This window comes from Podarcis bocagei, assembly GCF_964188305.1.
Source record: "Podarcis bocagei genome assembly, chromosome: 1".
Lineage (NCBI taxonomy): Eukaryota > Metazoa > Chordata > Lepidosauria > Squamata > Lacertidae > Podarcis > Podarcis bocagei.
This window is the reverse complement of record NC_138125.1, coordinates 45722905-45750689: the sequence shown is the minus strand read 5'-3', so window position 1 is coordinate 45750689 and position 27785 is coordinate 45722905. Positions and strand designations below refer to the sequence as shown.

General features: G+C 42.2%; 2 protein-coding genes across 3 annotated transcripts in view; one reads left to right on the top strand and one right to left on the bottom strand.

Annotated features, from left to right (window-relative positions):
* Positions 1 to 27785, top strand: part of SPTBN5 (spectrin beta, non-erythrocytic 5) — a 397537-nt gene that overhangs the window by 171835 nt on the left and 197917 nt on the right. The gene's annotated exons all lie outside the window — the stretch shown is intronic.
* LOC308582510 (cytosolic phospholipase A2 delta-like) lies at positions 19 to 27604 on the bottom strand. Of its 2 annotated transcripts, XM_081185717.1 has the most exons (21): positions 26684 to 27604; positions 25779 to 25981; positions 20169 to 20241; positions 19088 to 19224; positions 18623 to 18754; positions 17826 to 17866; positions 17263 to 17305; positions 14406 to 14469; positions 13313 to 13440; positions 12657 to 12770; positions 11983 to 12020; positions 11372 to 11507; positions 10045 to 10181; positions 9139 to 9361; positions 7543 to 7660; positions 7089 to 7226; positions 5264 to 5359; positions 4370 to 4516; positions 3712 to 3881; positions 2588 to 2774; positions 19 to 1014 (listed from the first exon to the last, which is right to left on the bottom strand). In XM_081185717.1, exons 1-21 carry the CDS (start codon positions 27144 to 27146, stop codon positions 809 to 811), a joined length of 2994 nt encoding a protein of 997 aa, XP_081041843.1. In that variant the 5' UTR covers positions 27147 to 27604; the 3' UTR covers positions 19 to 808. The 2 variants fall into 2 exon arrangements, with proteins under 2 accessions (XP_081041843.1, XP_081041844.1); XM_081185718.1 differs by lacking the exons at positions 25779 to 25981; positions 26684 to 27604 and adding an exon at positions 21966 to 22065.

The window sequence follows — 27785 nt, the reverse complement described above, 5'->3', positions numbered from 1 at the left end:
CTTTTTATTTGCCCCAACAAAATCCCATTATTTAACACTGTATCGGAACAAATGATAATTCGGATTTTCCATGGATTGCTGTTTGCGCCTGTTCAGAGGTAAAGAGCAATTTTACAGGGCACTTTAAAGCATGCTCCTAGAAACACAGCACAAAAGGAAGTCTGGGTGAACCCTAAGCCAGAGGTGGGGAACCTGCGGCCCTCCAGACATTGTTAGACTCCAAATCCCACCAGCCACAACCAGCAAAGGCAGTAGTCAGGGATGATGGGAGTTGTAGTACATCAAAGCCTCGATGGTCTCAAGTTTTCCATGCTTGATGTAAGCAATTGGAATACAACATATTAAGCAAAAACAGTGCAATGACACAGAAAATGTTGTCATTGCAGGAAATTATATAGACTGCTCCAGCTGACAATCCCTCTTTCTGTGCTGGAGGAACCGACTTCCACATGCCTTTCACTTAAGGGGAAGCAGACACTTCATCCAAAGACAAGTACATATGTGTGGGTTCCCCATGTCCCTAAGTTCAGAATAATGATGCAATTTTAATTTTATTGCTGTTGTTATTTAAATTTCTTGCCCACCCTTCACCCTGAGATCGCCAGGGCAAATTACAACAATTTGTAATACAATATTAAAAGCAGTTTAAAACTGCTTACAATCACAGAATTAGGGCAGGTCCTGATAATATACACCTCAAAGTGTGAAAGGCCATGGTAAAACAATGAAGGTTCACCATTCACTGAAAATGGGGACTGAATTGAAAAACCCCACCTGATTTGATTCATATTGATTGTAGCTGTTTTTGTTACCTGCTGGCTTTTCTCCTTTCCACTGCTGTCTGCAGAGCTTGCAAAATTAGTTCCCTGTTATTTTGAATGTTATAGTCACTCAGGTTTATAAGATTGTTGAATTCCTCCTCGGTGTAAGTCAAATTTGTCATTCTGTATGGTGAGTTTAAACTAGTAAAATCCACCTCTCCCTTAGCCGTGTCTGCAGAAGTTCGCCTAATTCCTGCACAAAGGTTGCCAAAAATGGATAGTATGGGGGGGGGGAGAGAGAGAAGGGGAGAAGAAGAGATTGGGTTAACACTGTGTCTGTAAAATAGTATCCCTCTGTGACGAGGATGCCCAAATTCTGTATTGTTGAGAGTCACTCTATTCTCCAGATAGCTGTCTGTCTATAATAGAACACAACCTGGAGGCTATTACATATAATATGTTCAGCACAATCTAGCAATAAAGACACAGAGCACTAGTTGGCCATATTTCAGACATTCCAAATGCATGACCAAACATGGACACTCTCTCATGGATGCACACAAAAACATGTTTTTCTATCTCGATTGATATTTCATCAGAGGGGTGGGGTGAAGGATAAAATAGTTTAATGGACTATATGTGCTTTTGGGTTGTCAGTGACATTATTTATTATAGCAGCAGTGCAATCTATGCATGTTTACTTGGAATTAAGTCTCCCTATAATCCTGTACACACTTATGCAGGCTGTAACACTCTACACACTTACCACAGAGTAAGCCCTATTGAACTCAGTGGGGCTTACTTCTGAGTAGACATGCATAGGATTGTGATGCAAGGCTTGCTGCGCGTCTTACAGCTCTAATCATAACATGTTTGTACACTGTGGCACATAACCGAATGTATTCTCTTTTTTACATGTGAGAGCCCGGCTTGTTATTTTATTGACTGTCTGATCACACAGTTCAAAACTAACAGACCTGTTTCTTATATATGCTACCTGAAGGTAGATTTGAAAAGGACCATGTGCCAAGCAAAAAAGGGACTGTAGAATGCAGTGGCGTAGCATGGAGGGTGCAGGGGGGCCGGCCGCACCGGGCGCAACATCTGGGGGTTAGGGTTAGGGGGCGCAAATCCACGGGCTAGGGGGCGCAAATTACTTGCCTTGCCCCGGGTGCTGACAACCCACGCTACGCCACTGGTAGAATGTTCCCACTTGTAGAGCTATCGTTTAAGTCTCACTTGTGTGAAAAGGCACTGGCTACAATCTAACAGAATGTTTTTAGCATGCTGAACCCCATGGATTTCTGTAGCCTTAAGTATACTTAAATTCTCTGTTTGGGCTATCAAATTCTTCCATTTAAAGACCAGTATATTTGTCCTTCTCTTTTCCCTGTTTGTAATATAACAATGGAGACAAGCTGCTAACACTCTGACTTGAAAACAGTTATTGTGGCAAGAATCCTCAATGAAAAGCTGGGGGAACATCAGAGAGGGAAAGGATTGCTTGAAGCTCTTGTGTGGTATTGACAGGTACAGGCCTTGTGGGAGGTGGTGGTGAATGTCCTGTCCTTTGGAAATACTGTTCCTACACCACTTAGCAAGAGGGCCTGGGTAGCTCATTTGGTTGGAGCATGGTGCTAACAATGACAAGGTTGCAGGTTTGATCCCCATATGGGACAGCTGCATATTAATCCCTGCATTGTGGGGGCTTGGACTAGATGATCCTCAGGGTCCCTTCCAACTCTACAATTTTATGGTTAGGCAGTGGCTTCTTTGCTACTTGGTCCCCTGTCTCATAGAACGTGACCGAAAAGTTCAATACTAACCAGGTTTTTTATACTCCCTAAAAGAGTTGTTCACTAGTGGGAAGTGAAGGATGATTGGAGCTTCTGGGTTCTCTTTGTCCTCAAAAATGTAGCATTCCTTTGGATTCTCCCTGTCTTCTTCAGTCAGTGCAATTTCAGGAAAAGGAATATCCTGGTCCAAACAGTAGTTGCCCATCTGTTCTATAGACTGCAGAACAAAGAGGAAAACTAGAGTTTAAATAGCAAAACTAAGGCCATTTCCCCCCCCCCCCCAACAGTCCTCATCTACTATTGTCAAACCTAACTAAAGCTATAGAGGAGAAAGCGACTGCTTTGCTGTTCAGGTAAATTTAGTCATTTAGAGAGAACAAAATGCAGGAAGAAAAACAGACCATTTCCCCCCTTCTCAGTCAGGTACATCTAGGAATCCATGGTGCTGACATGAACTCCCTATGGATGGATGCACATTATATAGGTGCTTATATGTTGTAGGTCATTGGCAGAGGATCTGCTTTGCATGTATAAAGTCCCAGATTCCATCCTTGATGTCCCTGGGTAGGGCTGGGGGAGAACCCAGTCTGAAAGTCAGTGAAGACAATATTGAGCTAGATCAGGGGTCAGCAAACTTTTTCAGCAGGGGGCCGGTCCACTGTCCCTCAGACCTTGTGGGGGGCCAGACTATATTTTGGGGGAAAATGAATGAATTCCTATGCCCCACAAATAACCCAGAGATGCATTTTAATTAAAAGCACACATTCTACTCATGTAAAAACATGCTGATTCCCAGTCTGTCCACAGGCCGGATTTATAAGGCGATTGGGCCGGATCTGGCCCCCGGGCCTTAGTTTGCCTACCTATGAGCCAGATGAACCAATGGCCTGACTCAGTATAAGGCAGCTTCCTATGTTTAAATGCAGAAACTGGTTTCATGCAACTCGCATCACCATATACAGAATGAAACTCACTTTATAATTGGATCAGAGGAAGACTTCCATGTTTAACTTGGGAGCTACTCTATAGCATGCTTAGCTTAATATTTAATCTAACCCTCTTAGGCTAGCATACAGGAATAAGGATTTCTTTATGAACAATTTGTATGCCCCAAAACATTCTCTAGTCCAAAGATAAAATAAGAATAATCTTACATTAAACCTGGTCTCCAACAGGTTGTAGTCGAGTGATAAGATAACATCCACATTCCTTTCCTTTCTTATCAATGGAGGGCAACTGGTATTGATGAAATATCCAGCATCAACCAAGAATAGCTCTTTTTCCTGAGGTGTAAGAGAGTTGGGGCACTGGTCCAATTTACTGTCTGCAAGGCAAGTATTTCTTGCTATTGTGATCATACAGGACATGCTTATCTAATATACACCAATGAAATACTGAAAAAACAAAACTTATGTTCGTTTTTGATGGGCTGCTTTATGTCTTGTTAGCCTTAGCATTAATCAGAAAACAAGCACCTTCAGCGGTCTATCCAAACTAAACTGTACTGCGTACTGTGTCAAGGCTTTATTTGACTGATTAATCACTAGTACTAATGCTGAGAAAACAAGTACCGTATTTCATCTAGCATGACTGTATTTGTACATAATTTGGTTGTAAGTTACCGGTACTTTGGGTTCTCTTGGGCAAGATAAAGAGACTAAGAAATTTAATAAGTATAATACATACATACATACGTTTCCTACAAGGATATTGTAGCAAGGTGGTGACTTACATGACAAAACCGGGTGAATATTTATAGTGCAGGAAGGGTTTGGCTGGGTTCCTCCCAATTTCATGTGCTGATTTATTTACCTTGCCACGTGGAGAATGTTTCATGTTGGTAATAGTCCTTGTGTAGCTGGAGACCTCTCAGAAAGTTAGGTTTCTTTTCTCCTATTGGCCGACTGGTCAGAATTCCATTGAAGATGCTGGATCTGTTCATTGGTGGAATGAAACAAGCTGTGTGACATAGAGAGAGCTGATTTATAGAAGCCCTGTTGCCTTTATCTTGAAGAACAGCAAAAAGCACATACTATGAGAAATTCTAAATTCTGGTGCGCAGAAACTAACAACAACACTATGTGCACTAGCTGTTTACTGGTCAAAGTAGTCATTTGTGAGGTTTGGACATCTTTTATGTGCAATCAAACCTCCCTTCTTTATGCTGCCACACAGAACCTGGGCAGATGGCATAGCTTCTGAAGAAGGCGGATTCTGAGCTTTAAAATAAATAAATAAATAAATAAATAAATAAATAAATAAATAAATAAATAAATGGTTAGAATAGAAATTATGGTTCTGATCTACTCTTACATCCAATCCAGATAGTCCATTTGTTTGCACTCAATGTATTTCACACTTGCAGCAATGCTTTGTGCATTAGATGTGACATGCACACCTGCACAATCACACTAACACACACATTTCTATGGATTGCAGCCAAAGACTTTAAATGTAATCAAAACCATTTAAAGTAGCATGTGCTTTCCCAGTAAATCAGGCAGAGAAATCAGGTATATGTGTGAAAAACAACCCCACAGAGATGGATGGGTAAAACCCACAAATTAGCTACAATGTTCAGATTATGATCCTCTGCTTTGCAGATTCTCTGCTGTATCTGCACAGTGATGCATTTTATTCTTTAGTTCCTTCTCTGTTGAAAAAAATGCCACTGAACTAACAGAAATTACCCAGGCCACTTCTTACCTTCATCCTTTTCTTGGTCTGGGAAAGGCCACTGCCAGGATTTGTATAAGTGGTGAACATCCTTCAAATTCAAGGAAAATATGTTACTCCAAATGCCTGTAAATGTAAACATATTCAAAATGAAGACTTTTAGCACCTCTCTTTGTCATTCTCAATCCCTAAGAACTCACCTGGTTATCTGGATGCTAATTAAAGAAGCATGGATCAGCCCTGCTTGTTTCTCAGTTTCTGTGAAGTAGGTTGATGTATTTAAATTCGAATCTTACTACAGCCCCAGAAATCCCTACATCTGTGTGAGCTTTGGACATGAAAATGAGAGCAGATCTGGCAGCCCTGTTCTCTCCCCATTCCGCATCCTTTTACTGGCACTATTTCTTAGATAAGTGATTGCCAAAATGGGCAGTACCACCCACTGGGGGGCAGTGGGGTTACCTAGGGTGTCAATAAGAGGCAAGGGAGTGGCAGAGGTGTACATGACTATCAGACTTTGAAAAGTTGGTATCACTGGATGAGTTTCATCAATTTTGTTGAATTAATTAAGCTAAGTAGTTTTAGTTGGATTTTGAATAAATGTGTAATTTTTTGTTACTGTTTTGAATTTTGTTGCTTGGTAATCTTCCTTGGTGGGTCATGCAAACTGCTATTTTGAATAATGCTTTTTAAAGCATTGGCGCCACTGGGGAATGTATTTATGGAACCAAGGGGTTTGCAACCCCCAAACATTTGGAAACCTCTGACTTAGATGGTGCTGAGCTGATATGAAATGAGAGATTTGGACTAGTTAGGTGATAGTATATTGGTGGACCTTTGCCTTCAGCTGTTACCTACTTTGTGCTTTCAAGATAGGAGTTATAAGTCTAATAAAAAGCGAACAGGCCTGCAATGTGCAGGATTATTTGGTGGAAGGTTTTTGCTACAATTTCAACAGGCCACTACTTCCCACATGTTCTTTCCACACTTGTCCTTTTTGGTGCAGCTAAGGCTTTGCTACTCTTCAATCAGCAGGAAGCAGCATTTAGCTGAGAAATTAAGGGAATGAACTTCCAAAGGATCAGTTTTTGAAAGGCTGACTTAAAGGGTTTTCTGCATCACTTGTAAGTTGGACTAGATGGGTTTTGAGAACTCTTACAATGCTATGATTCTGTGGAAATTTGCAGCAGCTAATCTGGAGGTCTCCTGCTTCATTTAGAGCAGAGCTTTCCAAACTTTTCATATTGGTGACACACTTTTTAGACATGCATCATTTCATGACACATTCATTTAACCAGAGGTTAAACTAATCCCCTTCCAGCTCTGGGAAGAGCATGGGGAGCATTCGTGCAACACACCTACACACTGCAGCCAACACACAAACATGTTGCAACACACAGTTTGGAAAGCTCTGATTTAGAGGATGGTTCAGGCAGGCAGCTGTCTTGCAGAGGCAGCCCATTAACTAGCAGGAAAAAAATGAAGAAACATCTACTGTCAGATATAGACCCTGTGGAGGATGGAGAGCAGGAGGAAGCAGGGCTCTCTCTGTGTGTGCTGTGTGTGTGTGTGTGTGTGTGTGTGTGTGTGTGTGTGTGTGATTGTCCAACATAGTTAGATAGACATGGAAGGAGAATACAGGGGAGGGTCTGAGCTGTTTTTTCTTCTTGCATGTTTTAGAATTTCCCACATCTACGGCACTGTATCAGCTCAATGCTCAAGAGAGAGTTACAGATTTTTGATAACAAGCTACACTTACCATGGTAATACTAATATTGAATTTGGCAAGATTGGGACTCAGTTTGGCAATTTTTCTCACCAAATGATAACTTTCCTCAAATCAAAATTAAGTCACCTTCCAAATAGCAGATCCGAGACTCTGGTCTCTTGTTTATTAGTCGTCCCATGAAGAAATCACTTCCAAAATCCTCTGGGCAAATGAAGGCCCCGTACTTAGAAAATCCAACCTCATATGGGGAGAATTCACACCATTCTATAAGCAGAATGAGAGAAGAGAAGTGGAGAAAAATATATCCCAATGCCTAAAATCAGGAGGAAGTTTGAGAGGAGAATGATGAAGACAGAATTGCTCTCTTTGGGTGAAATTCAGGAAAGGTTTGTACAGAGCAGAACCATTGAAATGAATGGATCTAACTTAGTCACATTCATTCATTTCAGTGGGCCTACTTTGAGTAAGTCTTCATTTTGGCTGCAGTTCTGAACTACATACACACTGAAGCCCCCTGATATGGTTTCAAGATTTCAGGTGGTTCTACTAAAAGACACCATACCATTGTTGAGTTGCTTACCTTTAAATTCACAAGTGCTCTGGGTGTCCTTCTTGACATTGAGGGCCAGGTAGATAGGCAATGGATTCTGCCCCTGAGTCACAGCCTGTTGCTGACTAGAAAGTTTGCTATCACTTTGCTAAGAGGAAATGATGCAATGAAACACAAAGAAAACAAGAAGAAATTCAAAGGCAGAAAATAAATTATGAAGCAAGAGATGCTTCCAAGCCAAGCAGCAGACGGCATGGTTGGGTTGTGGCCCTCACCTGAACCTCTGTTGAGTCATGTTGCGGCTGCTTACCGAGCGGTAAAGAGGGAGCGGCCAGGTGGTGGCAAGGTCAACATAGTGCAAATACACCGGCAGGAGTGGTGGGTTGGCTCCACTGGTGCAACCACCATAACAACAGCCCCCCTGGATCGGGTCAATGGCCCATCTAGTCCAGCATCCTGTTCTCACAGTGGCCAATCAGATGCCTCTGAGAAACCCACAAGCAGGACCCAAACACAAGCGCACTCTCCGCTCCTCTGGTTTCTAGCATCTGCTATTCAAAAGCATACTGCCTCTGACTGGGAGCAGAGTCTCCTCACCCTCTAGTTCCCAGTAAGCAACAACAACGCAATTGACTGGAGGTCAGGTGAGTGCTGCCACCTCACCAGGCCATCTGCTACTGCCCAAGAGCTAGAATGACTGCTCCCTGCATTAACTGGGGGACAGCTTTTGCGTGGTCGTGCGCAACCCCCTCCAGGGACTACTAGACCCCCAGCAAGGTAGTTGGCTTCGCCGCCGCCCCCCCAAGCTGGATACCTGGAGGTTCCCACCTAGCCTCGTCAATCAGCCAATCCTGGCTGAGGGGGGGCGCGTTGCCAAGGGAATTGGCCAGGTAGAGTTAGGACCGCCCACACTCACAATAGAGGGTGTAACTTACCTGTTGGTCCTGTCGGCTCCTGAACTTCCCCACCCTGCCCTCCCTCAATTTATGCCTTCTTTCGCAGTTTAACCTTCTTCTTTACAGCTATGCAGGCACTGCTGCGGTCCTAGATGGTCGCCATTGAGGGACCAGGAAGGAATTTCCCTGCATTGGCAGGTTTCACCTTCGCCATAGCAAAACGTCACAACTTTGGCGGTTTGTAGGCCTTGGGTGGAATCCTTTAATCTATCTTCCCTCAATGGGGGGGGGGCTGAAGCAGTGACACACACCCCTGCAGTGGCAATCCCAGGGTTCCCAGTTAAAGGCAAGGCACTGGCCATACACCAATGGGTTGTCAGTGTTCTCTGCTACGACGCGGCGAAATGGGGGGGGGCTCTCTGCTTGAACAGACGTTCTCCAGAGTCAGCCCAATCCCCCCACACTTTGGATAACCCTGATGTTCCCCAGATCCCTGGCTGGGGACTGGGAGGGATAAATGCCCAATGCCTAAGCCAAGGTCTTCCTACATCTGAGAATTTAATAAAGTTGTGGCCAATTTCAATCCCATAACACATTGTCAGGTGTCATTATACCTCCTGGGGGTTGCCTGGGCCTTGGGGGGGGGGTCTCTGTCTGTTTAAGCAATGTCTGGAAGGAAAGATGAAGACACTTAACATCCTTAGGGTAAGAGGGTCTTTGGAACACATACCTCGTCATGGAACATACGGTCAATTATAAGGGACCATACATCAGTAAAATAAACCGAGTGCCCCTCTTGAGCTCTCTGCCTTAGCTCCACATCATAGCGCTGTAGGGCCTCCAAGGAGAAAGCACTTGACTTGCTCCTAGCAATATATTCCTGTGCTCTGTGGATTGGACCCATCAGGTCCTTTTGAGACCAGTCAGCATCTTCATACAAACTTCTCATTGTCCTACAGAAAAAATAAAACACCTTCAGAACAAGGCAACACTATAATTTAAACTGCCTTGTAAATTACACTCACAAAATCTACCCTCATATCCTTAGGGCCCAAAAGCACATTGTAGATTACATGAATGTAGATTACATGTTTGATTTGGAAGGGATGCTTTAAAAAACAACTGGGGGAGGGCCTAGTCAGGTTTGGGACTATGGCACACAGGGAGAGGGATGAATGCTTTCCCAAACCCTGCACCATGGTGCCTAATACAGTCGTACCTTGGTTCTCAAACGCCTTGGTACTCGGATGTTTTGGCTCCTGAATGCCGCAAACCTGGAAGTGAGTGTTCCACTTTGCAAACGTTTTTGGAAGCCGAACATCTGATGAGGCTTCTGCGGCTTCTGATTGAGTGCAGGAAGCTCCTGCAGCCAATCGGAATCCACAGCTTGCTTTTTGAACTGTTTCAGGAGTCGAACGGACTCCCAGAACGGATTAAGTTCGAGAACCAAGGTACCACTGTACTGTACAATTGTTTCTCTCCCTGAAGCTGACATTTGCCATCAGACAGAAGTTGTTATTGAAGCTACTGTTGGCGATAAATATTTTTTTAAAAACCCTTCCACATGTGTAGCAACCTCAAATCTGACCGGGCCTCTCCAGCAGCTGCTATTTTTCACAATGCTAATTCACATTACCATGTTGCGCCAGATGCTCCAGAGAGGTATGTCACGCAGTCTAGAAGATTCAGCTTCTGAAGGGCAGAGAGGTGTCCATAAAAAGCTGACATTGCTCTGGCTCCTCCTCCTGTTGCCATGACAGCAATCACTGGGACCTGTGGCACAAACAGGATGGAGTAAACAGGAAATAGCTGTGCCTAACTTGTTCGGGATTACCAGTCAAATATCTAAATATTAGTAAGTCTAGGGGTAAGCGACCACAGAGCTTTATTGCTAGATAGGCAGGTCCATATCATAGGAATATATAGTCATACCTCAGGTTATAGATGCTTCAGGTTCGGGATACAGAAGCGCCGAAACCCGGAAGTACCGGAACAGGTTACTTCCGGGTTTCGGCGCTTTGCACATGCGCAGAAGCACCGAATTGCAACCTGCATGTGCGCAGACACGGCGCTGCAGGCTGCGGACGCTGCGGGTTGCAAACGTGCCTCCCACACGGATCACATTCGCAACCCGAGCATCCACTGTAAATGGTGCAGAGAGAGCTCTGTCTGATGTCATTTCCCCTGTTTCCTGCGATGGGATGAAACAATAGATTTTTAATTCTTTCTCCTTCCTACCGTCTCTCTCTCTCACTCCTTTCCTCACCTTCGATGCAGATGCATGTCTGTGTGCGCTAATCAACCATATATTTTGAAACCTAGAAGAATTTTGTCCTGCATAGTTTTCCTACTATCGTTGCCGTGGTCCAGTGCAAGACTGTTAAGCTTACTTTGTAAGCTGTTTGTTGCCTGACTCTTTTATAGAGAGGGAAACCAAGGGGAATTGCTCAGAAAAGGAAAGGCTCCTCAACCTAGTTCCAAAGCTTCTATTTTCATTATGAAGGATGGGATTTTAATGCTCTGCTTAACCCACACACGTGGGAAACTGGAGAGATAAATTGTAATTAATATTTTCTCTCTTAGCCATCAATAAGCCATCCCACATAACCTGTATCCAATGTCAGTAGGCCATAACACTTTCTTTCCGGGGGGTGGAGGGGGAGAGAGAATACCAGTTCAATGAATAAAAGGTATTTATTACAAAAAGCACACATTTGAAGCTTACTCTTTTTTTCTCTTCAGGGGATGTCTATCAGAGAAAATGCATTTAAGAGCGTCTGCTTTTCTGTGGGTCCTCTTTGTCTGTTGACTCTATTTTCCTTCAACAATGCGTTGCTACAGTTGATTTCTCTCAACAAAGCAGCTTCTCTGCAATACCCACACTAAATAAACTGCTTTAGTTCTATTTATATATTTTTGCACTAACATGAGTAGCTTTGGGTCACAAAATGAAGCACATGTACCTCATGTCCTTGCAGCTCCTGCTCCAGCAGAAGAACCTTTTTCAGAGCACTGGCAACCACATTCTTGCGCTTAGAAAGGAAGTCCTGCTCAGCCCCACAGAGATCACATCCCAAACGCACATCTAAATCTCCTAAACTGGAATAAAAAGAAAGAAATGCACCTCCCTTTGTCACCTGATATACGGAGGTAGAAAGCAGGGTTGTGCAGCTATGTAATTTGAAACTGAGAACTTAGTGTGATAGATTTGTGTGTGTGTGTGTGTGTGTGTGTGTTGTCATTGTTGTGAGATTTTAAAACATGAAGCTGGCCTGGTACTCAGACAAGGACTAAAATGTGCCAAAAATGAAGGTAAGAAAGGAGCAGACTCCGCATCTCTCATCACCATCATTGCTAGGCTATAACACTGGATAGTCTCTGATGGATGCAGAAGGAGATGATATGAATAGTATTTGTTCCAACTAATTATTGGGCTTTCTTAAAGTGAAGTGCATGAGTATGTGATTTGCTGGACTGAGCTGGAAGTTTTTACCACTATACAGAGCCAAGCTGAACAGACAAGAATTTCTTATTTGATTTGATTTCAATATAATAATAAATAATAATTTCTCACCAGTCATTGACCTGGAGTTGCAGCTCCAATTCTGCATCCTGAAAATGAAGATGCTGAGTTTACCTATGTTAAGGTACTAAGCAAATGCACTGTGTAATGTTCATAAATATAACACAATAGATTGTTTATTACCAATCCCAGGGTTTCATTTTCATAAACATTTCCAAGCATGGCACTTGTGGGTCTCTTAAGAGCAGTGGAAGAGGCATACACCATCCCAAAATCTAGGTAACTGATAGAGTATTTCTTAACCACTAGACTGTTTTCTGTTTATTAAAGTTCTGGATATGGGACACAAAGTAGAGCTTTGACAAGGGAGAAAACATTCAAATTTAGTAATCCAGAAAACAAAGAATTAAATCCTGATATGGACATAATGATATCATTCTTTGAAAGGAACAATGAATTTACAAATCCCCTGTTAAATTTCAGAACTAATGTGTGGTTTTATTGGCAAAGAACTACTTCCTTCTTCTCTTCTGTGCCAAGAAATTACTTCTATCACACTTGAAACTCAACAGGGCAGCTCAGTTGGTAGATTATGAAACTCTTAAACTCAGGGCCATGGGTTGGGCAAAAGATTTCTGCATTGCAGAGGGTTGAATCAGAGGACTGCTCTGGTCTCTTCCAACTCTACAATTAAATGATTCTATGATAAAGATGAAGCCACATACCTTTGATAAAGACAAGGCTACTTTTGTTTCCTCTCCTGCAGGGAGGGATTTCAGCAACACACTTGGACATTCAGTAGCAGCGTCTCCAAGCCATTTCCCCACAAAGGAATTACTCTAAAACGAATCACAAGAATGTAAACATACTCTAGAACACATCGCAAAGGAAGCAAAATGAGACACATTTGAGGCTCTAGATACTGACTGCTTTCAACACTGCTGCCTGTTCTACATATGAATCCCTCACTGTTTGGGCCTTACTATATAGGAGAACAGGAAAAGCACACTCTGCCAGCAAGGACATTAAAAAAAATGTCTTTATTAAAAGATATTCATGTATAACAAAGGTACATATAACATCTCTATTTCAATTCATAGAGTCAATTACATTCTGTGTGAAACACTGCTGTCACAGGCATTGTGAGGTTGTGGGGAGAGAGAGGAGGAAGAGAGAAGGGGGGATAATGATATTTAATTCTTTTGCATAGTGTATGCAGAGTTTTTGTGTCAGCATTACGTGGATAGATTCTTTATTTATTAAAGCACACCAAGGGTCCAATTTCTCAGCAAGCTACTCTGTAATGGTCCTTTAGTGCATTAGTTAATCTGGCCCCTGCAGGTACACTGAGGAAAGCTGTCCTTGGTAAGCAAAGTGTTACCTTCGTACTGGCCTCCAGTTTTGGCTCCCAGTTCTTCACACAGTGAAATGTGAAGCTTTCTGACTCCTGGGTGATCGCTTGTGCTTCTTCAAAGGATTCCTTCACCACAAGTTCAATATTTTTATTGTCTAGGAGAAAGAATTATTTTAGTTAAAATATTTCTTTTCCTCCCTTCTTCAGTGCAAAGGTGTACTAAAGAATATACAGTACAAAGGTGTACTGAAGATATACAGTACTACTTTACTGTATATTCTTTCCCCCATGAAGCTCAAAGCAGTGTACATGGTTTGTCCCTGCCTGGAACCTCAATTTATCCTCACAAGACTGAGAGATAATGAATGGCCCAAGTTCACTCAGTGAGCCTCTTGGCTCAGTTCAGATTTGAACCCTGGTCTCCCAAGTCCTAGTTCAACACTCTTAACTGCTATACCACACTGGTTTTCATATGAAAATAATTTTAAACAATGCAACAAAATGGTACAAGACAGGCTGAAAACAAATGGTGGAATTCACTGTCATGCTCTTCTAGTCGTTTTGTTTTTGAACAAGTGTTCCTGCTTGACAGACAGACAAACTGATACCCTCTGTCCTCCCTACACACACACACACACAGAGAGAGAGAGAGAGAGAGAGAGAGAGAGAGAGAGAGAGAGAGAGAGAGAGAGAGTTGACCATCCCACTTTTACTGTACTTTGCAGTTGCGTGCAGCATGTCATGGCATTACAGTGGTACCTCGGGTTACAGGGTTACATACGCTTCAGGTTACAGACTCCGCTAACCCAGAATTAGTACCTCGGGTTAAGAACTTTGCTTCAGGATGAGAACAGAAATCATGCTACGGCAGCGCAGCAGCAGCGGGAGGCCCCATTAGCTAAAGTGGTGCTTCAGGTTAAGAACAGTTTCAGGTTAAGAACAGATCTCCGGAACGAATTAAGTTCTTAACCCAAGATACCACTGTATAAGCAAGAGAGATACAGCAGCAATTGCATTTACGAAAACTACCAGTACAGTTACGCCTTACAATTGAAAAGAGGCTTCAGTGGAGATCGCTCTTTGGTTGTCTACTTAACAAATTCACAAGAATGGGACTCACTTTTCAAACACTCCTCATTCTTCCACTTGTCCATCTTAATGTCTAAACGTGAAACCTCACGGGCCTGGGAAGAAAACATAACAATCATAGAAGGTTGAATTCACTAAGCCTGTTGTAGTCTGAAACAGAGGGGTGGAATCTACACACATATAAAATAAAAAAAAATGCTGTGAAAATGATTTGGTTTCAAACATTTTGAAAATTACATTGAATTTTGCATAGCTCACTGTCGTCATCTAATGTCACATGTGTATAATGCACTTTACAACACATCTTTTGTTGGAAGCTACCTGGAGTGTCTGGGGAAATCCAGCCAGATGGGCAGGGTAGAAATAATAAATTATTATTTAAAACGTTTTATTTGCAGCTGTGTAGCTGAGTCCTGGGTGTGTGGGGTGTGCAGAGTTCTGAAGAGGACACAGCTGTGGGCAACTCCATCAGATCTTGGTGCCTGACCATAAACACAAGAGTGCTCAGCTGCTTTGTTCTGGGAGATTTCAGGGTTCCATTTGTTTGGTCCCTGAGTCAGAGCCAAGGCGGAATTCTGGGTGAGAGCTAAGAGGTGTTCAGAAGGCATGTTAGAAGGAGAAGGGGTTACCATTAGTACTCAGTTTCAGTACTAACATCAGTATATATTTATTGGTGCATTCCATTGGTGATTTTATTGCATACCTTTGTAATATGCATGGGTTCTTTTAATTGGTTGCATATTGCTTAAACATACTTTATATGTTAAGTGGTATACAAATGATCTAAATAACAACAGTAACTCCTTTTAAGGGGAGTCTTAAGGAGTAGGTGGCGGATGGAAGGTAGTAAAAGGTAAAAAGGTATATCTCTAAATGGTTTGCAGCACATAACCAAGGGTTTCTGATTCCCAATCATTTAACAATTACAGCAACAAAAAGGCTTTTCTCCACTTCTAAATTAGATTGCCAAGATGAATAATGTTCGGGGAGGATGAAACAAGGAGTTGATTATTGTGTGACTGGGATGTTTGCGCTCAGTTCTGGTACTGAAAACAAATTCCTGGGCTGAACCTATGCTCAGGGACAGTTTGTTCCTTAATTCTATGTTGCCCCACCCCCACGCACCCACACCATCACCACTGTCTTGCACTTGCATCTTGTTAGTAGACCTTAATGTTCTAGTAAAAAACAAAACAGAACTTCAAAACATGGAGTTTGCCGTCCAAACGTAACCTATAATGTTCCTTTCGCCTGTTCTGATCCTGGAAGATTCCGGTATTTTTCTTTTAAATTTTAACCTAGAATCAAACATGACAGGTTATAAGCAACTACATTGGTTAATGTTTTCCGTATTATTTCTGTTTGGCTCTACTCTGTGTGGCACTGTTCATTAATAATCTCCATGCTCTTTCTGCTTGGCTTACAATGTGAGGCGCACTTAGCAAAACAAAGTCCAAAGTTTCAGGTTTTCCTTAAAAAAAAAAAAAAACTCAACAAGTTTCTGGTTGTCCTGATTTTTATGGCAACCCTAGAATTCAGGCCGACTCTACTCCATAGCTAGGCTTGCAAATCTTCCTGCTCTTGTTCAAAACTTCCACCAACACCTGCAGTCTGCTCCAAAACCTGCCCTCCCACAGTTTCTTTAAGGTGTACTTTCATTTAAAAATAATCATAAGACTTTATATAATCACAGCATTTTTAATGTGCAAAATTCCTTTTCATCACTGAACTTGGAAAAGGTCTGTGTTATACATAATTCCCACTTTATAAAGACATGTAATGGAGGTTGAAATACTGTGATCTGCCAAGGACTATTTTTTCCTGGTCTTCAAAGGCTCTGTTGCTCTGCTAAAGTATTTCCATTTATTCCACAGTGCAGGACCATTTCACAATTAATTATTTCCTTGGAATGTCTATCTCAGGACTCAGCTACATTAGTAAAGAAACAATGATTTGAATACACAATAAACATGCAACACCAGATGACACCAGAGAGCAGGCAATTTTAAAACACGGCTTTCCATAGAATTCTTTTTCTTTTGTTAAAACGATCTAATTTCTGACTTACAGCGGGGGTTTTCCGCTGTGTTTAGATCCACCCTCAGACATTTGACAAAGACCAGTATATCATACAGATTGTTTCTCGTTTGCAACTACGTTGCTCCTATAGGACTCTCCTTATTTCTGTAATTTTAAGTTGTGGTTGTTGCTTGTTGGCTGTTGCTGTTGTTTCCATACCACCCTTCATCTGAAGATTACAGGGCAGTTTACAAAACACAAAAATACATACTATAATGGCAAAGAAAAACAATAACCCCCTACAGTTGAGGTATATACAGTAAGCCTTCCGCAGCCCATGCCACTGAGGCAATCTCTAGCAACAGCAATGGATCCAAAAGTACCCCCCCCCCCATTACCTGCCCTTTCAGGGGCAAATGAAAGATGTAAAGGAAAAGTGGAGCTGTGTGTCATCAGCATACTGCTGACAAAGTACAGTGGTACCTTGGGTTACAAACACCTCAGGTTACAGAGACTTCAGGTTACAGACTCTGCTAACCCGGAAGTAGTACCTCGGGTTAAGAACTTTACCTCAGGATGAGAACAGAAATCGCACGGCAGCAGCGCGGGGCCCCATTAGCTAAAGCGGTACCTCAGGTTAAGAACGGTTTCAGGTTAAGAACAGACCTCCAGAACGAATTAAGTTTGTAACCAGAGGTACCACTGTAATCCAAACCCCCCTCAGTGGTTTCATGCTTCAGTTATTTTAATTTTTGCAACCTGCCCTGGGACCTTGGAGTGAAGGGCGGGTAATAAATTACAATATTAAGAAGAAGAATATGAGAAAGATGCTGATAGTTAGTTAATAGTTAATAGGCAATGGGTCTTACCGTAAGGATGCCATTAGTAGCAATGCTCTCAAAGCCCCCACATCTGGGGAAAATATAAAAACATTCAGAAAACAAAATGCATGTTACATTTTTAACGCGTAGTTAAATATCCTGAAATCTAATTTTCAATCAACCTTCCAATACATTCATCCGTTGAGTTTTATTCGTCCCTCGGGAGAATCAGCATTTGCTGTTTAACGTAATAGACTAGGCCTTCATAACTTGCAATCCAACCAGGCGTACACAACACCTCAGCAAGAACTTAAAAATTATACTTTGTGAGTGGTTTTGACACTGTGACAGAAGCTGAAGAAAAAAATACTGTGCAGACAAGCTGTGTGTGTGGGCAGGTGAAGAGCCACTGATCTAACCGGACTTGGTATTAGGTGGCTCCCTATGTTCCTGCGTTCTAATAGTATGTCAAACTGCAAACACATAGAAATAAAAAAAAAATTATATTAGAAGGGTGGATGAGCCTAGCGATTGATTGATTGATTGATTGATTGATTCCAACTGAGATGATGCCTATTAACTCCATTTTATAATCAGAGCAATTCACTCACATGCTCTCCATCTTGAATTCTACTTCAAGGATCTCTGGTCCCTATAGGGGAAAGAACGAAAAAGAAACGATGGCATTGTTAGCTCTGAGACCAGCCCACCCAGAGTTTACCACTTGTTACCTGAGGGAACAACTGTTTTAATTGTACGCTAGCCTGAATAAATTATACTTGCTCACTGCATCAGCCCCTTTTTCCCACGGGATGCTTCTGTCTGTCAAATAGGCCAAGTGATACAACCCTCCAAGGCAAACCCTCACAGAAAACTCCACTTGAACAACTGTTCCCAGAACTAAGGTGGAAGAGTAGCCAAAGACTGCTTTTCAGCAACTCAAAACAAAGCAGCCTATGAAACGCATTTTTGGAAAGGGAAGAAAATTATCATGATTGACACTACCTGCATGTGTCATAGCAGTGTCATAAAACTGTACAGTTTTCCTAATTACTGCCCTCTAATTAAGTAAGGAAGAGTTGTAACTCATTTTCTTTGCATGCAAAAGTGAAGATAATACTGAGCTAGGATTATGGTCTGACTTTGTATAAGGCAGCTTCCTATGTGCCCAGAATAAGCTATCAATTCAATTCAGATTAATCTCCCTCACTGCAGGCCACCCAGAAAACAAATCAGGTAAATTAAAACGAACGGAAGGATAAAGATGATGCAATTTCAGCTGTCTTCCTAATTAATATTATTCATACGTTGCACTATATTTTTTTGCTATTGTGTGACTGGCTCTGGGACCTTTTGGTGATAAAGGCCCCAAATACATAAATAAAGGATATGTTGTGTCAATTCTCACCTGACGGTTCAAAAGTAAGTCTTCACAAATAGTTTCCCCAGGTCTCACTTTAGCAATATCGTAGGCAACCATGAATATGAGATCATCTTTGGTAACCATGTCTTCATCGTAGAGCTTCAGTTCCAGCACATTCTGAGCACAGATAGGAAAGGCATGAGAGAAGGCATATAACTCCATTTCACAGCATGCTGTTGAAGATAGGGTGGGCTTTCTGATTGTATGCTATTTTAAGGAGTGGCCATTTCTTCCAGAACATGCCATTCCCACAGAACGTAACGGATATCTCTTAAGCCAGAAAGCACATCTCCAGAATGTTCTCTGCTTTTGAAATTCTGCCCTTGAAACCTTAAATGTGTGAGGCCTCAGAACTGAATGCTTGCACTTCCTCTCTGCTTTCCATTTACCACACACTTCAAATTCACAGAAACCAATCACCAAGAGTATTCTAGTTTAAAAGCTGCCTACCTTGACCTCAGGTTGGATAAAGAAATGGAAGCGTTCATTCCAAACAGGATTACTTATGTTTGAGATGACTTTCGTCATCATTTGTTTATTTGAAGCTGATGGCAGCCGAAGGCTCACGTAACAATCAGAAGAAGTCCCTAGAGCAAAACAAAACCACTTCAATATCGCAAAGTATTGGAAGACACAAGATCTACCCACCTTGGAAGAATGGCAGATGAAGGTGATAGACTATATGGGACTGGCAGAAATGACTGGCAGAATCCGAGACCAGGGGAAAGAGACGGCGGAAGAAGAGTGGAAGAAATTTAAGAACTATCTTAAGAAACATTGTAAAATTAATGAGTGTAAAATGATGTGGCTTTAGAAAGTAAGTGGATTACAGCTGTAAAGAGTAAGTCAAAAGAAAAAAAAGGTTAACAATTAGATAAAATTAAGGGTGAGGATTTGCTGAACTAAATATTTGAAATTGGAATGCGGAAAGGGGAGGTATGAGGAGGTCAGGGAAGTAAGTTTTAAGAAAATGTTGTTGTTTAGTCGTTTAGTCGTGTCCGACTCTTCGTGACCCCATGGACCAGAGCACGCCAGGCACTCCTGTCTTCCACTGCCTCCCACAGTTTGGTTAAACTCATGCTGGTAGCTTCGAGAACACTGTCCAACCATCTCGTCCTCTGTCGTCCCCTTCTCCTTGTGCCCTCCATCTTTCCCAACATCAGGGTCTTTTAAGAAAATAAGGATTTGAAATTATGCTTGTTTTTCCTTGTATGTGTGTTTGTTTGAATTGTTGTGTTTGTTTATATAATTTGTGAAAATGTAATAAATATTTTATAAAAAAACAAACAAAACCACATCAATAATCATTATTTGGTGCTTTATTATCATTAGGTAATAATAGGGTTTTGTAGGCTTTTCTGCAGAGGGGAAAATACAGGTTTCCCAGTCTTCCATCCAATACTTTGAAGAACCTTCAAAAAACAACATACTGAAAGAGATGCAGAACAGTGTACATTCTTGTTATAGAGGTTCTGGACTCCCCAAAAAACTCAAGATAAATGCAATGCAATGAATTTAACAACTCACTCACATGGGTCTCTTGAAGGTATGTGTTGAGCCTGAATGACCTTCACAGAGAGCAGGTAGAATGGAAAGGTTTCAACCTTTGCAGAAAACAAATGTTGCTGAATTAGTTGTGCAACTTGGGTACTTACATCAAAAAACAAAATATTAGTCATTTCAGTAGAAGGATAGATTGACCATTCCCCCTAGTTAAAAATAAAGATATCTGAAATTCCTATCCTTGTACAGAAAAAAATTTACAGAACTATGACTGAGTCTTCCTTACTCTGGTCCAGAAACATTACTATTGTAAAAATATTTGGATACTTCCCCCCCCCAAAAAAAAAGCTGTGATTATTAAAATCACCTATAAAAATATTTAATTACACACTTCTCTCTCATAGCTTCCATTTCCATCTTCCTTTGTCATTTCAATATTAGCTGTTATTGACCATGTTCCTTAATTGAGAATTCTCTTCAAAAGCACTTAATCTAATTAGCATTGAGTTCTTTAAGTCACACCGATTCCTTCCATCAGTGGCTTTCTTGTGTTGGTCACTAATTATATAGTATGCATTTTGTTATATTCTCCATTGAAGTATTAATTTCAGAACAAGCATCCATGTGACCCGTAACAAATACCACATTTCTGTCATGCCACTACACCTGGTCACTTTCTCGTCACTGATTTCAAATTCTTCATCCGTTCTTATTCTTATGATTTTCTCGAAGGAGCGCCCAGCTCAAGGTTTATCAGATGACATGTGATCCATTTTCAAATGATTTGTAGGCACCTGAACGTGTCTCTGCAAGTTTGATCATGGTCTGAAGACATATACGTGACTCAGGATAGTACTGTGACCAAAGGCAGCAACGGGACAGCGTCTATGAGGCTGAAGTGATTTGTAGCTTCCCTCATTCCATTGGTTTGGTCTTTATGAAGAGCATTGGTAAGAAGATTGCCGTTCATATGGTCTTACTGTTCTACATTTCACTAAATTTGGACTTTTGATCATGAGAAATATTTCGTGACTTCATTAATACTGGGCAGCATTTGATGGCATTTAGATCAACAATTATATATTCTAATATCACTCTCTTGAAAATATATTTAAATTAATTAATCTCTTCTAAAGTCAGGTGCCCTTACTTGTTTCTGAATCTTCTTTTTCTTTAGTTTTTTATTTATACGTTTCATTAGTTTTACAATCCATTTAAAATTTCAAAACTTGACTTCCTTTCCCATCTTTCTGTGGTTCCTTAAATGTATTTTTAATATCTTCTACATATTCAAATTCATTTAACTTTCTCATTTAATTATCTACTGTAAATATATACTCTTATAAAACTGCAGTTATTACAATAATCCTGCTAATGTTTTCATCTATTTACAATTTATCTGTAAATATTCAATAAACATTTTCCATTCCTTTATAAAAAGTTTGTTATCTTGATTTCTTATTCTTCCAGTAAGTTTCGCCATTTCTGCATATTCCATAAGTTTTTGTATCCATTCTTCATTTGCTGGGACTTCTGCTTCTTTCCATTTTGGGGCAAGTAACATTCTTGCTGCTGTAGTAGCATACGTAAATAAATTTCTATACAATTTAGGTAGTTCTTTCCCTATAATTCCCAAAAGAAAAGCTTCTGGGGGTTTTTTTTGGGGGGGGGGGGTTATACACACACCTCAATCTGCTACACTAAAAATCTTACATGGCCACTTACATATTGTGGAAATTCAGCTTGTCAAGTATTGTGTTTCCTCTGCAGTAAGGAAAATCATGTCCAGCACTAGTAAAGAGTTAAAATATTTGATTAATCTTACCTTAGGCATTAGAATGTCCATTGCATAGATGAGAGGCAGTAGCGATGGGCAGGAATCCAAGTATTCTGCTGTGTTAGGTACCCTCCTAACTTCCTTCTTTTTTTTGATTAAAGAAAATGACTGGTGCCAAAGAGCTAGTGAGATATTATATACACATCCCAAGCTCCACCTTATTTGTGACTCTTCGGAGTAAGAAATGCCATTCTTTTTCTCACATCTTATTTTTTTGAATGGGTGTTCATTTCCCTTAAATACACCCAAGATACATGTATTGACATTAAGGTGTGGTTGACACAAGCAGAGTCCTATGCTGGGAGAGTAGACTGTACCACTACAGTTCTTCAATCTTTTCCCACAAAAGTCTTTATGAATATACAAAATGTAGCACACTATGGAGAAAAATCCATTCTCTGCTTTGCTAGTTTTATACTTGAACAGATTTTAAACACACACACCCTGTGATCATCCAGCAATTTAACAACTCACTCCTACTGTGTGTTTGGGGCAAGCCTAGATTTTAGCTTAAAATACATGAGAGAACATCAGTTTGCAAGCGGAAGTGTTTTTAGTTCATTCACTTAAAGGAAAGGGCAAATGGCATAAACTGGCCATTTCATACATTGCCACTTCCTTGAACGGCCAAGCTGATGATCAGTTCAAAACTTTGAGTGGAATGAATGGCCCAGATCTGGTTAAAATCCATAGCAGGATCCTCTAAGGATGTTGCACTCATGTCAAAAGCAGGTGCTATGTCAGCTTTTGACATATAAAATGTGTGAGTTTAAAGAGAATAAGAATAATGCACTTTAATACTCCTACATATAACTGGAACAGGAAGGGGGTGTTAGTTTAATAACTGATCCTGATGGTTTTGTTTTAAGCAAGCAAACGTCTTGGCGGAACTCAGTTTCAAGTTAAGGTTTAATCTGCAATTTCCCATACGCTTCGGAGGAATCAGAAAAGAAGGGTTAAACATTTATACAATGTTAAAAACATCCACGGGGTAATGCATGCTATATATATATAAAAGCTCTCTGAACATAGTTTTAGATTCTTTATTTATACTCTCTCATTATACACACACCCCAACTCTAGGGGATTTACAAAAATCTTTCAGAAGCAGCAATATCACATTAAACTTCACAAAATCCCTGTGGAGACAGCTCTTTCCACTTTTAATTACATATAAAGAAATGTTATCATTACAAATTGCTTAATGAATAGAGCTATACAAAGCAAAGGAAGAACAGTGACATAATTCAAGAGTGCGGCAATTTTCACGCACTACATATAAATGGATTGGTAAATGTGGATGGTAAACATGATTATACTTTCTCTGCCAAAAAATCAAAGTACAGGCTAAACCAGAAGTGGAGAACCTAGCTGTGGTCTCCAGGTATTACAATCCTGCTCCCATTACCCCTGGCTGAAGTTCAGCAACATCTGGAGGAGTGCAGGTTCTTGGACTCCTTCTCCAAGACTTACATCTGAGTTGACATGCATAGGATTTCACTTAAAGTTAAGAGGAATATTATTCTCCAGATGTAGCAGTGGCTAAAACAGGGCACCATAAAGTCCATAATCCCAAACCAGCCATTACACCACACTAGCCTTCTGTTAGTTTTAGTCTTGGCAGTGTAGTTACTCTTTCTTTATTTCTAAAACAAACGACTACACTGAAACAAGAGGAAATCATGTTTACTGTTGGTAATTTGTAACATAGTTTGATGACTTCTCCGTTTATCGGTGTTGTTCACTTTTCTCCTAAAATGATTTTCTAGATTTGCTACTGTTTTGTATTCCTAGACTCCAATCGAATACATACTTATCTGGGAATACATCTAATAGAACTCCATAGGGCTTACTTCTGAGAAGACAGGTAGCAGATTGAACTATTAACGTGCCCTACCAAATGCCATCCTCTGCACCATTTATTGTATTGACTTTTTTATTGTCATATCAGGAAAATTTTCTCATCGAGCCTCAGCCAGCAATAATGCATTGCATTATCACCACTCCCTTTCGCTGAACAGATCTCTCTGCCAAGCCATTCTCTTACCAGGTACCAACAAGGTGTATGGATGCTACATGCATATTAATGTACTGATTAATTAATTAAGGTTGATCTGAAACATAATAAATGTATTAAGATGTAAGGAAAGCAACAGGTGTGTAAATTTAACAGGCTTTCTCAAAATTTTGCTAAGTGGTAGGGTTCACAAGAAGGTCTGGCTTGATATGAGTAAAGAGATTGATTTCTTTCAAAGACCTTTTTGATGGCATGAGACCGGAGGAAATGAAGCGGCCAGGTGAATGGAGGATACACCCCTGCAGGTGTGCTAGGCATGACCTTTCTCTGCCACATGACCAGGGCACTAGTGCGCTGGTAAACTTGTCATGCCTTTGTTTGGCTGCAAAATGACAAAGTTATTTCAAATCTGAGTTCTAAGATGAAGCTGAATAGATCACACTCATTACACTTATATCCTGACAAAGTCCTCATAGTATCGCTACGTGGTAATGAAGAAAAAAGCACTGCCCCTGCTCTTAAGAGAATCAGAAACTGAAAGGGGCATATAACTGCCACAGTCAGTTTCTGGAAGAGCCATTGAGGGAAATGTGCTTTCACCAATTCCCTTGGCTGAGGTCTGTTGTGCATTACTAGCGTACCTGGTCGTGGCTGAACAGGTAGGCGCCGCACCTGTTCTCGACATCTCAAGTGGGATGTGCACATTAAGAACCAGCTCCTTCACACATGTACAAAACCACAGTCTACAGATTACTTTTAACGGTGGAATCCAGCAGGTGTTGTCTGAAAAAAGCCAGTATCCTCTGCCAGGCATCTTCCTGTGCTTTTGCATGTTCTCTCCATTTTCCTCCCCAGACCACGAGAACTCCCAGTGGCCTGTGAAATGAGGAATAGCACAGGGGCAGATAGGGGGGCTCCAAGAGGTGCCCTGCCCCGGGGTAGCAATAGAACTCCACATGGCGCCCACTCCGCCTGAGGTGTCCAACGGCTTCTCGACAAAACGACTCACTTGGCCAGTTTCTGTCATCCTGCCCTGACAGAAAAAGGAAGTTGGCTGAGGACGTCTCCACAGGGATGCGGCAGTGCCAGGTAGCTGGGTCTTTGGGATCGGCCATCATTTCTGAGAAATCCACAACTCCGGGATCACCGGTGATCTTAATCTTGTTCAGGTCCCATGGAAAGGGAGGAATAGTGAGCCCCTTCACTCGCAGGGGGGTAAAAACATTAACACCTGAGCCAGAAATGCTGACTGCCGCTCTGATACCTGGCCAAAATGTAGCTAGAGCAAGGGCAAGATCTGCTCCTTTGGAAAGTCCTAGGACTCCAATCGCTGTAGCTCTCACCTGAAACAACAGTTGGATAAGGACTTCCGTCAGCTCCATGTTTGTCAGTTTTATCGCCCTTTTAAAAAGCCTACTGGTTAGAAGGATTTAGCGCTACGCGGTAATGAAGAAAAAAGCACTCCCCCTGCTCTTAAGAGAACTGGAAACTGAAAGGGGCATATAACTGCAGGCATCTACTGAAGACAGTATATTAAGTGTTGAAATAAATAAGTATGTCGTAAGAATAATAACTTGTGCTTGAGCTGGATTTTACCTCTTCCCTCATGCTCCCTTTTCCTCATGTGTCTTGTCTTTTTAAATGGTGAACTTGAGGGCATGGAGCCCTCTTAGTACTTGATCTCTTTTAAGCCTCTCTGGGAGCCTTTTGGCATAAATGCATTAAATTAAATAAAACAGGCAGCACACAACACCAAAGAACTGTGATTCTAGCAAGCCTCTTACCTGCTGCTGTTTCCGCAAGAACTCTACAGCCTCACCAAAATAGTCCACTTCAAAGAACTCTGGGAAAGTTGGCAAATCCTCAAAGTGCATGTAAGCAACAGCCAGCGTAGCAAAACCTCGGCTTGCCAGAAGACTGGCTCTGTATTCCACAAGACCTCCTCCACTTCCATACAAATCAATGAGTCCTGGGAACGGTCCAGGGCCTAGAAAAGGAATTTACTCATAAAAAACGGGCTTATGATCAGAGTATGATATTGTGCAACTCAAGAATCTCCTCTTCCCAAGGGATCTGCTCTCCTCGCTGTCCCACTGCCATTATTAGTGTCACTGGTGGGAGCAATTATTCTTGCCATAACTTGTTTTTAATGGAGGCTTTTAGACTGCTGCTGTTGACAGCGATGCAGTTTTCATGGTGATGTGTTTATGGCACTATTGGTGTGTTCAGCTCTATTTTATTTTTCTGCTGTGAGTTCTTCTTTATAAGCTGCCTTGAACTTATCATAGAACAGTGGGCTACAAATTTAATAAATCTACTGTATTGGGTAGAGCAGAGGTTAGGAACCTGTGGAACTTGGCAGTCTCCCTCCCCACCATCCTCACAACATCTGGGGAAGAAGTCCAAAGCCTCAAGATAGGGTGGCACAGTGGGTTAGTGCATCTGACTGTTAACCAGAAGGTTGTTGGTTCGAGCCCACCCAGAGGTGGCTGTGGGCAAGATTAGTGCATGACCCTTGGGATCCAACACAACCATTCCTATGAACTCCCGAAGCTGGTCGAGGCTCTCTCCGTCGATTTTGTATGGGCAGGAAGGGAAGTGCCCGCGCTTCCGAGGTGAGCCATTCAATGCTCATCCGAGGAGCGTGGCAACCTCGTGACCCTGGGGGGGGGGGATGAATGAAGCTCACCGGGTGGCACGAAGAGCGTGGCTCGGAGCCTGCCTTCTCGAACCGGGATCCTCTCCACCCCGTCGGCCAGAAAGCTCCTCTCGCTGCAGCACTCGCCGAGGAGCCGCCCGGAGACTCCGCGCCCGTCCAACACCTCGTAGGTGACGCGGAAAGGGCTGAGGACGTCCCTCTTGGCCAGGCGCTTGAAGGGCGTCTGGGATGCCAGCGACCACAGCAACCCCATGGGCTCCACGCCGGAGTAGCTGCCGCCCAGCGACGCCGAGCGGCTGAGGTCCAGCTCGCCGCTGCTGCCCGCCCGGTAGTAGGCGAGCGACTGGAAAAGCTCGCCGCTCTCGTCCACCAAGGATGCTCGCAGCGTCACCTCCTGCAGCGGCCCCAGACCCTCGACTGTCACTTGGACCGGCTCGTCCCACAGGCAGCGGGGAGAGGGCAAGACCAGGATCCTCGCCGCCGCCGCCGCCATCGGGTCTGCCTTGCCGGAGGGAGCAGCCTCTTCCCCAACGCGCCGGCAGTTGTTCTTCGAGCAATGCTTTTAGAAAAAGGAAAAACACGCGCGCCCGGTAACTTTTGCTCCCAGGCTAAAGTCAAGCGGGTCTTTGCAAGCTGCCCACAAAAGGAAGCGGTGTCGCTAGGGCTTCTGGGAAATGTATTTCCTAACTCGCTGGCGGGGACACACTTTGAGAGGGAGCTGCCCGTCTCCTGAGAAGCAATACTGCCTGCCAGCTCCATGTGAAAGAAAACGAGTTTGGGCAGGGGATTAACCCTTGTTTGCTCGTGAGGTGCTTGAACCTGCTTGCCCTTACGAATTGTAACGTAATAATTGGTCTTCTTGACTTCGATCGACACAATAGTGAGCTCTGCAGCTGTCAGGTAAAGATAAAGGGACCCCTGACCATAAGGTCCAGTTGTGGTCGACTCTGGGGTTGCAGCATTCATCTTGCTTTATTGGCTGAGGGAGCCGGCGTACAGCTTCCAGGTCATGTGGACAGCATGACTAATCCACTTCTGGCGAACCAGAGCAGCGCACGGAAACGCCGTTTACCTTCCCACCGGAGCGGTACCTATTTATCTACTCGCACTTTGACGTGATTTCGAACTGCTA